Genomic DNA, 13,901 nt, shown 5'->3' with positions numbered 1-13,901 from the left:
GGCTTGTTGCCCCAATCCCGGGCCCAGCGATGCCGACAGCATCAACCTTCGTGGGACAGCTCGCACCTCCATCCTGGTCGCCGACAACGCCTCCTGGTCCGTGAGACTGCAGAGCCTAGCGTCGCCCACTCACCTAGTCGAGGTGACGGCCAACCGGTGCCTTCCTGGTACCCTCTGACTACTGGCTAGTAGTACGAACTTGGTCCCCTCTGCTTTCAGGTATCAACGATCTCTGATCCAGGCTTGGATCTCTACGAACTATTCATCACTGGTCGCCGGCCAGCAACTCCTTTCCTTCCGGCTCCTGGCTCGTCAGCGAAGACCCCGACGCCTGTAAAACTTGTGCAGCCGCAGCCCTCGGGGCTAGGTAACTTCGGCATTTCGGTGCCTACATAGCCTCCTTACTCTAGGGTCCCGAGTCCCTCGCTTCCGACTTGCCTTATCGGGTCCGCCCGAGACCACTAAACTTTCCGTGTCCTCGGACACTTGTTTTAATTGTGCACTTGAAGTATTTTCCTAAGAGTTTTGGTTTGTGCTTAGTACCCTGTCCTCATAAAGAGTCCAGGGCTGTTGTGATTCTTAATAAATATTCTGTTTATTTTCATAACACTTGTGTGGTGTCCTTTCACTTGGGGTTCAAGGGGTATGTGATGGTATAACAGCTGGCTTAACACGCCCTCTAGAGTTTAGCCCGAAGACTGCTCGTATCCACACTACTAGGATAGCTGGTCTAAGGTTGACTTACAACCAATCACCATAAGGGTCGTTTGGAACGATACATAGCGGTCGCTAGAATAGCGAACGTTGCATATCGGGCCAACTTCTCACACCCACTTCAGACATACTGGTTAAGCCCTTATATTGAAGGAGTCGAATATTCAGGTCCCTTTCGAACAAATGCTTTAACCAAAGCTTTTACTGGGTGTGCAGATATTTGGCATTCTGCTCTTTGACTCTACACAAACTAATTGAATTTTGGGGGATTCATCAGCCCCTTTTAAACTCTAGATTATTAAACTTTTAAAAGATTTCACTAGAACGATTTGGTTACAGTACAATTAAAGGATAATTAATGCACTACCTTTATGTTGTAGCTCTGCCTTGTTCTAAATGTGTAAAGTTAATTGTTAAACTGCCTCTTTGATAGATATAAGTCCTCCAATTATTGCCATCAGTTTTGCCTGAGGTTGCTTGTGCAGACTAGTTAGATGTAGGTTTTCTGGGTCGAGTGTGCACCAAAGTGTCTCTCAAATTAGAACTCCTCTTAAATGCGAACAGAGGAGGAGAGAGATTCGCAATATTCAGGATATTCTAATGTTTACAAATGGTTTGTTGAATCTTGTTACAGTGTGTGAAAAGTACTCACACAGGTGAGTCTGGAAGTAGGGGGCTTTGGTTCTCATATTTCTACCAGTGGCTCTCGGTTGTTATTAGCTGCACGCTTCAATGACTGGCGTACAAGTCTATTTGGATAACTACGTGCCTTAAGCTGTTGGGAAAGTAGTCCAGCGTGTTAAATAAATTTGTCTGTAGTGGAACAGTTGCGTCTGACCCGGAGGAATTGACCATATGGCAGGTTATCATGAAGTGATTTCGGATGTTTACTGTTATAAAGCAATAAAGAATTCCGTGCCATCAAATCTAAAAAGGGGAGACTACTCTTACCGTACTAGACGGTGAAACGGAGGGACAAATTCCTTGAATTCAGCCAAGTCTGGAATTCCAGAATGATTTCAACCTCACCTCTCCATATCACAAGAACATTGTCGATGTACCTATTTCAGATGACAATACTTCCCCGATACGGATTAATGGTGGTCCGTACATGGTCTTGTTCAAAGACATGAACATGGAGATTAGCCAGACTCGGAGTGAAGACACTCCCCTATTGATGTACCAGTTGTTTGGAGGTAAATGGTGTCTTCGAATTTGAAAACATTTTCTTTCATCGCGAGTCTGGAACACTCCATAATGAAATGCGAAGGTGTGATGGAGTTAAATATATAATACCAAAAGTAACTGTGGGTCTACAAGTCCAATCTGCTGTACTGTGTCTCGTACTCAACTTTTACAAGAAGAAAAAGTGAACTAAAGTAACTAAAGTACCACAGGATAACTCCACATTCGTGAAAATACTCATGATTCATAGGTCTGTTCCGGCCTTTGCATCATTTGGGCCTCCTCACACACTTTAAATCTGTAAAAGTAGATGCCTCAGTGTGTATGGAGGTATGTTGCAGATACTCAAAAGACTGATGACTGAAAGCAGTGTGTGCAAAAGAAAAAAGTGATGTGAAAGTATAAAATTGGAGAACTAGGAGAGGAAAATTTTTTTAATATAGTATCTCCTGAGTTTCCAAAATTAAAAACCAGTGCGGAAGTATAGTAGTTGATAACAAATAACTACTAATATCTAAATGGTCGACATGTTTCTGCAGACTCGGGACCCAAAATGGTGTCCGGCTGCTTTCTTCAGGACCAATTTCGCTACTGCTTAATCTCAGAACGAGAAGTGAGAATAAAAATGAGTGGAAACCTTACTTTAAATATATTTGTAGTAAGCCAGGGAGTCCTTTAACAGGTACTCATCCTCCTTGTAACTCTTGTATATAGAAGGTAAGCACTACGCCTCACCTGGCCACGGCTCGGGTAGAAGGGAGCACCGCGCTGTCCCGTCAGTACTCCGGGCGTCCCTCTGGGCCGTCTCGGGGACCAAATATATTTAAAGTAAGGTTTCCACTCATTTTTATTCTCACTTCTCGTTTTGAGATTAAGCAGTAGCGAAATTGGTCCTGAAGAAAGCAGCTGGACATCATTTTGGGTCCCGAGTCTGCAGAAACATGTCGACCATTTAGATCATAGTAGTTATTTGTTATCACCTACTATACTTCCGCACTGGTTTTTAATTTTGGAAACTCAGGAGATACTATATTAAAACATGTTTCCTTTCCTAGTTCTCCAATTTTATACTTTGACATCACTTTTTTTTTTTGCACGCACTGCTTTCTGTCATCAGTCTTTTGAGTATCTGCAACATACCTGCATACACACTGAGGCATCTACTTTAACAGATTTAAAGTAGTTACAGGTTTGTTTTCCTCTGTGTGAGGAGGCCCAAATGATGCAAAGGGCGGAACAGACCGATGGCTGATGGGTATTTTCACGAATGTGGAGTTATCCTGTGGTACTTTAGTTACTTTAGTTCACTTTTTCTTCTTGTAAAAGTTGAGCACGAGACGCAGTACAGCAGACTGGACTTGTAGACCCACAGTTACTTTTGGTATTATATATGGTCTCTATGGGGTATGTGAGTGTGCTGGTCTTTAAACTTGCCCTTGGACCCTTCTTCTAACTGTAGTGCTATGTGATGGAGTTAAAGCCTTGTTCCTCTAGAAGCACTATATTGACGTCAAGAGTCTCATCTTGCGGTATACAAGTATACAATGACTTGACGTCAAATGAAACGAGGAAATGTGTGTCGCTATTAAACTGAATCTCAGTGAGTAACCTCAAGATGTCACAGTAACTTTAAAGTAGGTCGGCATTTCACTCACCATAGGGCGTAGAAAAAAGTCCACAAAAGTGGACAGAGGTTCCAAAAGAGAACCTATGCCCGAAATAATCGGGCGACCTGGCGGGGGTCTCTGTGTTATATGTACACTGGGTAATACATAAAAACACGGCATGACAGGATGCTGTGTCACCAAATAACTAGCTTTATTCACCGTAATCCAGCCTTCAAGCTTAGCTTCATCTACTAGACTGTGTATTTCTTGACTCAGACGCGGCATGGGGTCAGGCGTTGGTAAAAGCGAGTGTGGCTTAGCTGGCGTAAACATTCTGTTAGACGGAGACCGGGAGGGTCGGCCGAGGACAGGGGAGAGGCCTCCAGTGAGGACCGTCTCCAGCGATCGTACAGACAAGTAACTTCCCCCCCACAGATGGACACCACACAAGTATGAGGTCAACACTCTTTATATACGATTCTTGAAGGAAGGTTATCAGCGATACAGTGAGATCAGGACACGAGGGTCCTCTTAATTCTAGTCTCTTGAAAGGGGAAAGGGTAGCGGGACAGTCTTGGTACCAGTCTGGTACGGGTTGGCAAGATGGGTAGCTCACAATCCTCGAGCTCGGAGTTCTGGAAGGTCGGGCCGCGGCAGCGCCAGCTGGCTAGGATGATCAGTCTCAGTTGAGGAGGGCCGCGGCAGCGCCGGCAGGCAAAGGCGATGGTTCACACAAGGATGGGCCGCGGCAGCGCCAGCAGGTCCCGACGAAGGTGTAGGTTGCAGAGGGCCGCGGCAGCGCCAGCAGGCAGGAACGATGCTTCACAAGGATGGGCCGCGGCAGCGCCAGCAGGTCCCGACGAAGGTGTAGGTTGCAGAGGGCCGCGGCAGCGCCAGCAGGCAGGAACGATGCTTCACAAGGATGGGCCGCGGCAGCGCCAGCAGGTCCCGACGACGGTGTAGGTTGCAGAGGGCCGCGGCAGCGCCAGCAGGCAGGACGAAGGTTCACAAGGCAAGGCTGCGGCAGCGCCAGCAGTCCGTCAAGGATGAGTTCTTCAAGGTGTCTCTCGACTCCAGGATACAACTGCCTTCCTGCTCTGGAGCTGCCCCAGTTATAGGTCTGGCCTCCTTTGATGTCCGGACCCTCGCACTTGGAGGTCGGGAGGCCCGGGATGAGGGAGTCCAGATACCCAGCAGGGGGGTGGAGCCAGCGCTCGGGGAGGCTGGGGGCGATCGGCACCTGGCAGGGGAGAACCATCGACACTCCTTTCTCCCATTGACCTGCCAAGTGGTCTCTTCACCTCCCGGGTGGATGGTGGTGCCTCGATGTCGGGGCCTGGCCAGGCCCAGGGTTGGGGTCGAGCTGAGGCCACGCGGCCTCGTGGTGCAGTGCTCAAGATGGCGGCTGGGCCGGGGCAATGCTGCTGAAGGGGGCCCGGGCCGGCCGATGTCGTGGTGTTTCGGGAGCAGGCGTCCCGTTGGGGACGGGTTGCGGGTTGCTTCTGTGGGTTGCCGGGGTGGTTCTTCGGGTAACACCGGGAGAGCCAGTGTTCGGGTTCTTATTATGCGGGGAGGGAGCGGCCCCTTCTCGAGCCCTGTCCAACACATTCTGTACGGTTGGACAAAGTGTCCATCACAACAGTGGCCCCGCCCTTATTCGCCGGTTTGATAGTCACAGTTAGGTCAGTTGCTAGTGAATGCAATGCTTTCTTTTCAATAGCCGGTAAATTGTTGTAAAAGCGGTTACAAGATGTAGTAAGAGCATCAAAATCATTTAAAACCGCCTTCTCAAAAGTCAAAACTTGTACTGGAGCAAGTTGACTCGGTGAGTTAAAAGTGGATCTCTTTTTCAAGCACGTGTTGGGGGCCTCTATCTCAGCAGCAGAGAAGTCCTTATTCTTAAAAAAAGAAATGCAGCCAAATTTTACGAAAAAAAATGGGCTAATTCACACCGACTATGGAAGGAGTCACCTCCGATGGAAGGCACAAAGCCTAAACCCCTGTTGAGGACTGCTGTTTCGTCTGTTAGGACCCATTCAACCAGGTTGACCACCAGGCTTAGTCCCTGCTCGTGCATGGTTGGGCTGCCTTGGTCTTGCTGTGGGTCCCTGGGGGGGATGCTGGAGGATTCCAATGCACCTGCGCCTGTTGGCCTCCATCTGCCTCTGGCGCATCCTCCGCCTTGCCCTAAAAAAGGCTGGTTATTGTGAAACTGGGTATATGGCTGAAATGGCATAGATTGAGAGCGGAAAGGTGGATTGGCGTAATCCCATGGCCCTGGCAGCCACCATTGAGTTGGTGGAGCAGCAAATGGCTGGCCTCGGTAATCAAACCTCTTATTGCGTCCACGACCTCGATTAGGTGGGCCATGCGCAAAACAGGAATCAAAGTCACCCGATTGCTCATCTGTCCCTGATGATGAATAGTTGGACCCGTAGTGCTTTTCCCTTTTATTAAACTCTGGAGGTGTATAGTTGTCCGCAATATAAGGATGCACCTTCTGTAGTGTAAATCTGCCCAAATCTATTTTAAATTTCTCAATCTTCGTGTGTAAGATTGAGTCTCTGAACTCTTTATTGTTTTTGTTGGACTGTTCCTTGTTCTTCACAAAGAGTAGCGAGATAACCGATCTGATCTCTGCTTCCAGTGTTTGGATCTCCACAAGAATGGCATCCGCCACCCGTTTGGCCGGGCTGAATATCAAGACAAGCCAAAAACGTTTTGTCTTTAAGAAAGAGTCTAGACGTGTTAGTAACTATAAGGCCCATTGGGGTACCGTTAGCTCTCAGATATTCCGTCATAATTGCACCATGCACCAAGGTGCGTGAGTGTGATTTTTTTCAAAATTAGAAGTGAAGTCCAGTCATCCCCTTGACCAACATTGGCACCTGGAATAGTGTCACTGATGATCGGGGTGGTTAAAATAGACTGGATGATGTCATCATGAAAGGCTAGACCCAGAAGGTCTGCCATAAGCTAGCTCCCGGGTACTTTGTGCACGGTTATATCAGTATCTTAACATGTTGATTGTGTTTCTTGTGTTTCTCTCACACAGATCAAATCACTTACTTTGCAATGAAACATGAGGTCTTTATTTAGGCGTGTTTAGATACTGGCGATCTGTGTAGGATGCCGTTGGGCACCAAGTAACACTGTGGACTGCTAGACAATTTAGTGTGTTCCAAAGTCTTTCGGGAAAGTGTCTCAGTAGGTCTTTAAAAATGTTCTCGTGGACCCGCTCACTCCCGGTTTTTGCATTCTTATTCGAGCTGCTGTTTGCTGCGGGTCCTGTTTTTAGCATTCTACCATCTCAATGCGACTTGATAGCTCTAGATTTCAAATTTCTCTCTATATATTTACTCTGTGGTTAACATTATGGCAGTTCAAACCTTCCCTATGGATTTCTGGTGTGACTGCCTCCAGTCTTGTTGTTGGATATTGGGCTCCAATAGACCTGGCAGTTCTGCATAATACGTGATCTATTTTCTGATTCAAGCACACCCGTATGATAGAACTTGTCGATCCATAGTACTTCAATAGGTGATAAGGGATTATATGTCTTATGTGCCTGGTACTTTCGCTCATCTTTGCAATAAGATTACACGTTGACGTTTAGGTTGTCCTGGTATTCACGTTTTACATGCAGGCTCTAGAGTGGTAGTTATCTGGCACCTCTACAGGCTTAGAGCAGTTACACTCTTCTCAGACATACTTGAGTGGCAGGAGGACCATGAGACCCGTACCAGATGCTCTCGTAATATCGGTGTTGCATTTTTACTATGACTTCTACTTGATCTACCAAAGGAATTATCACTGGTACAGATGAGCTGTATCTTTATAATTAATTTCTTTCGGACTTTTGAGCTACCGACTCACCCTGGGCGCGAACTCTAATTCTGGGCATGTTCTTCTGAACTACATTTTCCAGCATTATTGGCGCACTTGGTAGTACGATTGAATGCGCTGTTGCCTTCAATTGTCATTCATACTATCATTGGTACAGTTGAGTTGTATCTTCACAATTTATTTCTTTTAGACCTTTGAGCTACCGACTCACCCTGGGCGCAAACTCTGATTCTCTGCATGTTTTTCGGAAACTACGTTTCCCAGCATTATTGGCGAATTTGGTAGTACGATCGAACGAGATGCTGCCTTGAATTTTTATTTATATTACACGCAATGCCACAATTATGCAAGTACATTTTTTTTAATTCTTTGAACGTGTTCTACATGACCCACTCTTTTTAATCTGCATCACTGCTATTACGCATAGTTGATACGCGGCATGACTACATCAGAACATCCCAGCTTCTGGTAGTGTTGCGGTCGCGTCAATAGGCAGCGGAACTGGGATGGAGTGCTCAATTATTCCATTATCAGGCATACAAATAGGACTGCCTTCCCTGTCGGCATTTCCTCCGTCCATGGCTCAGTGAAGCCTGGGGTACCAACGGATAGGTAAGTTGATTGCTTGGCATGCTCTCTTTACATACTCAATGTCTGCTTTGAGGCTGATTTTACTTTGAGTCAAACTTTGAATACTCGTATTTTACTTCAGCCTCTCCTTGCTGGCATTATGTTTTTCTTGACTGAAGCAAATTTTAACTTCAGTATACCACTGCATTAAGCGTTCTAGCAACACTATTCTTTGTGTTCATGGTCACCTGTTACCTTGACCGCTGCTTAGATGCTTTGCCTCTCTATACTTAATATTGTCATCACAGCCTTTATACTTTGTCTACGGCGTCCTTAAATTCAGATTGATTAGTCATTAACTCTAGGGATTTACAACAAGACCTCTATATTTTTATAAGCCTGGTGTCTGTATTGTTTCCTCTAGAGCGGTGCCTCACTTCCTGAGCGGTGGCCAGGTGAGGTGAGTTTTTTTTACCCGCACACTATGGGTAAGTTACACCATTTTACAAATTGTTACATATGAACTGTGTTAAGGGAAACTGGGTATTTATTACTAGCTCCTGGTTATTTTGTACTCTGTTTTATCGGAATCTTAACACGTTGATTGTGATTCGTGTGTTTCTCTCACACAGGTTAAATCAGGGACTTTGCAATGAAACAAGTGGTGCATAAGTTATATCTTTCCATTTTTTTCTTTGACACTTCACGTTTGTATTATACATTGTTTTGTTATTCACACAATGCAGTAGCTTTTACTTTTAGGTCTTGAGGAACTAGGAACTAGGTCCTGAGGACACTCTTTGGGTCATGAATCGCTAAAACATGCAGAGCGACCCTCCATACTAGACAGTAGCAGTTTATTTGTTCCAAAACTGTCTTAGCACTGTTTTTAATCCTGACACTAAAGGATATATAATAAAAAGATTTTTCCTCTTAGAAGCCAGTTTTAAACTCACTTTTTTCACCTTTCTTCACTGGGCTCATCACCTTTTGGATTTTAGTATATCCTAGGAGATCCTTAAAACATCCATGTGCTCCTCCTTCACAGTGAGGGGGTTGTAGCCCTCTGCTGTACTAGGGGTTACAGCCGGGAGGAGATCCCAGATAAAGAAGCATGTCACCTCTGGTGAGTGATGGGACTCCGTTCCCTAGTTTGGGTGCCCATATGAGGGCTTTATTTAGGCGTCTTTATATATTGGTGTAGGATGCCGTTGGGCAGCAAGTAACAATGTAGAACGCTAGACAATTTAGTGTGTTCCATAGTCTTTCGGGAAAGTGTCTTAGTATGTCTTTAAAAAATTTCACGTGGACCCTCCCACTCCCGTTTTTTACATTCTCAAGGTTCTAGTATAGCCTTGAATTCTTCTGTTTCATGTTTACTCAAGCCTGAGGTTATGCTTTCTTGAGATTTTCTCATTGGTGTTCCATTGAAATATTTTTGCCTGATATGGGCCTTGACCCTTAGGTCATTGAACATTCTTTATAATTCTTTCATCAGTCTGAAATAAATGGAATGGACTTAACAAATAGTACATGTTTCTGTCCACTGGTATCCAAGTATACCTTATGCCATACCACACACTTACCTGTCCCAATCTGGTCTGGTACTGGGTTTGTTTCGGCAAAGTTGAGAACTGATGTTTTGGAGGCAGCAGTTTGGTTTGAGGCTAGACCTGGTTCTTGGTAGGATTCTGCAAACAACTCGCTATCTTTGTGCTAGTGAAAAATGACTAACCAGCTGACCTAAACATACCATGAGTGTGGATTAAAAATGGTTTAGGATTACCAGTGCAGCAGTCACTCCTTACTCCTACATGTTCAAAGTTTGTGAGATTATAAATGTATGATTAAAATGTTCTATAGATTGTTTAATTATAAAACCTCATAGTTTATTATTGATATTGCACATTGGAGTATGGATTGCTTGACCATGGATTTTGCCGTCCATTTTGGTCTAAACTAATCCAGTGTGTTTTCTCTTGATAGGAAGGAATGGTACGTTGTGATACAGCTGTGGGAACACCAGACTACATCTCCCCTGAGGTGCTAAAATCACAAGGTGGGGATGGTTACTATGGACGGGAATGTGACTGGTGGTCTGTTGGAGTTTTCTTATATGAAATGCTTGTAGGTGAGTAGTTGAAAGCGTTCATCATGTAGTTGTGTTTAAATTGTATTTTTAATGTTTGCTCTTTTCTGTTCATCTTTTTGAGAAATATCCTTCAGAGAAACTTGATTAAAAGCTTTTCTATTAAAAATAGGAATCACACTATACTTGAACTGGTCTGAACCTGTGTAGCTCAGCCACCTGCTTTCCTTTCTTATGATTCCACCTTATGTGTTTGCCACAGAGAACTTCCCTGCAACTCAGTTACCTGTGACAGAAAGTGTTTTGGTTGTAGGTTACGCTTTGTTGGGGGTGGGGTGGGACTGGATATCTTGCATGAGGCCTGGAGGTATTACATTGAACTTGAAACTCGTAATTATGGGTGTTTGAGTGTGTGAGAGATAGTTGAAGTGGTGCATGCAGGAACTTAACAAATATACGTTGATCGCTATATATGAGATGAATATTGATAGTGCAGAGCCGTAAACCCACATTGATCTTAACACAGTTGTGGGACAGGAGTTGGGGCCCTCAAATAATTTTCTGATCCATCCTGTGGGTCTTACTTTCTGGTACTTATACTTTTGTACTGCCTGTGATCTATTTGATATGAACATTTAATGTCAGTCATCTGTTTAAAATCAAAAAAGCAAAACAAACAGAATCTATACATATTTTTATAGATCTAAAAGCACTCTTCGATTCAGTGCCACAAGCATTATGATGGCAAAAACCTGCTGGATGGGGGTATTCCCCAAAAGTTGCTGAATGCTGTAATACTTGGGTTCAGGTCAAATTTGGTGATGGTTTTACTTTGTATCCAAAAATTCAAACATGTAATGGCCTTAAACAAGGCTGTGTACTTGCCCCCTGTCTTTTTAATCTTTTTTATGTCAGACCTGTTGCAGCTTTTCGAGTATGTCAATGCTCATCCCTGAGACTTGCTGATGTGCCTCTTAGCTATTTACAATATGCTGATGATACAATCTTGTCCAATAGTTTTACAAAGACTAATTAATGCATTCAATGATTATATTTTAGTTAATGGTCTGGAGTTGAATGTTAAAAAAACTAAAATCATGAAAATTGGCCCAGTGAAGTTTAAGACAAGATCATGAAAAGCTAGAGGTGCGCCAATTGAAGTGATGAGCATCTTATTTGATAAAGTCTAATTTAAAAGCCATTATAAAGTTCTGAGGGCAAAAGCATCATCTTTAATTTATGTTTTTAAATATTTACATAAATCATTGAGGTATCAATCGTATGAACTTCTTAAAGTTTTGAGAGCCAAGCTACTGCCAGCAATTGTATATGTCTCGCCTATTTCAAGGAGGATAGATGCTGTATTGTTGGGTTTACTACTAATCAAGGGCTGTAAATCAGTTTTTGGAATCCCCAGGTCAATTGGCCAAGCCAAAATTCGTTTGAAGTTTGGTCGCCAAAGACATTCCATGGTGGCGCAAGGGTCCTTTTTAGGTCTCGCACCTGGCGACGCATCGCGAAGCACTGTCGCCAGCGAGACCTATTGTCGCTGACTTGGCTCTCAAGGGAGAACGGAGATGGAAGGCAGGAGATGGGCGTGCGCAAGCCGGACTGGAAATGTGAACGCGCCGCGCCGTGTGCATCTCCTGTCCCCCTTCCGTCCTCGCAAGCCTTCTCTAATTTTGTTCTCTATGCGCAAGCGCGCTCAACTCGGTATGTCCTTAAGCCTAACAACGCTCCCAGCCAAGCTCTCACTCACCGGCTCGGTGTGCAGGTTTCTTGTCTGTCTCTTGACACGCCGCAGGGTCTCTTCACCACTCAGGAGCCCCGTATTGCTTCAGGTGCCATTCAGTCTGCCCTCGCTCTTCACCCGGTCCCTCTGATGGGGCCGGGACTTCAGCATGGAGCCTGCAGGGTTCCTTATGTCGTCCTCGGCGGTTACTTCCTGTTTCCTTGGCAGTCCCGCCCACGTCCAAACAAAGGCTGCCTGACTTCCGGAGTGCGCCCCGCGATGCCGCCTCAGTTCTTCAACTTGTTTTCAACACTCGGAGATATGTCTGGATTCACAGGATGCTGAGTCAGGCCAGGATTCGAAGGAGGGAGTTTATTTTCCACAGACAACCGAAGAGCAGAGGCACACGGATCTAAGAGAATACCTCATAGTACCACAATTTTCAGTCAGAGGAAGCTGCTGGTGGTGACATCACCACGGTACGCACCGGTGTGTGACGAGGGTTGGGCTGGTGGTTGTTAAAATGATCATGGGAAGGGTATGAGCCTGCAGTCTTTTCGGCGCCACGCCCCCGAGAGAAGTCCCAGTGGACCTTACTAAAGAGGGGAAGGGTGAGGCTTCCTGCAGAGCAGCTGCATCCCTCGACTCTGTGGGGCTGTGCCTGGAAGGAGGCATGCACAGTGGGAGGTGGGCAACGTATAGGCATAGTGCCCTCAAATGAAGCGTGTGCCGTAATGCTGAAACAGTTGCAAACTGTGGATGTAACACAGTTAACTTCATATCTTCACGTATCACTGAGTCACATGTAGCTTGTTAAAGGAGTTGTAATAATGTGGGTCTGTCAAAAATATATAGAAAACCTACTGTTCTGTTCCTTCAGCGGGAAGCAGATAGAGTAGCAGAGGATGATAGGGTAATATCCCCGGGGCTGTATTGCAGAGGATCTCTTTGATACTCCACCGTTCCCATACGTCAGAAGCGTGTGCCGTGACAAGAACCTGCTCAATTAACCCTTTCTCAAGTACACCCCCCCATGTGATTGGCGGGTTCGTTATTTTCTGAGACATGAACATATTGTACCGTTTATTACTCCCTGGGTCATATTTGTCAGGACGCATCGTCTAAAAAGTGGCAGAGGGGTTGGATCATGGCACTAGACTTTCGCTCAGTATATAATTACCATTTGTGCAGTCAGTGTAATCGATTAAAGATAACTATTCTCCCAGGTCAATCATGTGATATGGCTGCTGGGAGTGCTCTACCTAGTAAGAAAGGCAAACGGCATTAACCAAGGTGGCAGTTGCTGTAAGGCAGAGTTTGCGTAGTGTCACAGCTTGACTCTGGCAGTGGTCGTTAGTGTCTGATTGGTGCCAGAAGGGGTCCCTTATAGTGTCATTCCTTGTACTAAATGGGGCTTCTTGAATTGTGATTGCTTATGCTAGTGGAATTCCCAACAGTGTAATGACTGAATTCAAGGCATAGATGCCTACAGTGTGTAATACAATGGTGAGTAATTTTTTCATATACTTTAATAGCTGATACCAGACGGAAATTTCTATGATGTGATGACTGAAAGTTGTCAAAATTTCTATAGTGTGCAGCAGCACAGCAGTGCTGTGAATGTGCAGTGAATGTGGTGTAATGTGAACGTTGTTGCCAGACGCGGTTCTCTAACCTGTAAAGTCTGCGTCTAACGGGATTCTTTGGTGTGTGACGACTAGTGCCTGACAAGGTTCTCTGGTGTGTGACTGCTGGTGGCTGGCAGGGTTTCACTGTGTGCCACGGTTGGTGCTAAGCAATGTACTCCAGTGTGTGATGGGGTGTGGAAGGGGAGAACGGCCAATCTCAACGACAGATGCTCAGTATGACGGTTTGCATCCAGTGTGGCAGCTGATACTTTTATAAATGAGCCTGCATGTCATAGATGCCCACTTCTATGGGCATTGGGGCTTGGTACCTAGCAATATTTCAGCACATGTGTTTACTTTTCCCTTTATTCTGCCAGGTGCTCGTCTACTGTTCCATACCGAGTGGCGACAGGAAGTGTGGGTTTAGCTAATAGGTCACACTCCATGGGACTGTCACTGTGATGTAAACTTTGAATGAATAACAGTGGGTCTAAGAAAAACAATCTATGTTATCTATGTGTGTCCTGACC

The 13,901-nt window shown here is 45.2% G+C and overlaps 1 protein-coding gene across 1 annotated transcript in view; it reads left to right on the top strand.

Annotated features, from left to right (window-relative positions):
- ROCK1 (Rho associated coiled-coil containing protein kinase 1) overlaps positions 1 to 13,901 on the top strand; it is a 2,273,505-nt gene that overhangs the window by 638,722 nt on the left and 1,620,882 nt on the right. The window contains exon 7 of the mRNA XM_086965620.1: positions 9,909 to 10,053. Within this exon, the coding sequence (XP_086821746.1) occupies positions 9,909 to 10,053 (145 nt within the window). The remainder of the gene's footprint in view (positions 1 to 9,908; positions 10,054 to 13,901) is intronic.

This window comes from Lissotriton vulgaris, chromosome 4_1 (genome assembly GCF_964263255.1).
Source record: "Lissotriton vulgaris chromosome 4_1, aLisVul1.2, whole genome shotgun sequence".
Lineage (NCBI taxonomy): Eukaryota > Metazoa > Chordata > Amphibia > Caudata > Salamandridae > Lissotriton > Lissotriton vulgaris.
This window is presented reverse-complemented; position numbering and strand designations above follow the sequence as displayed.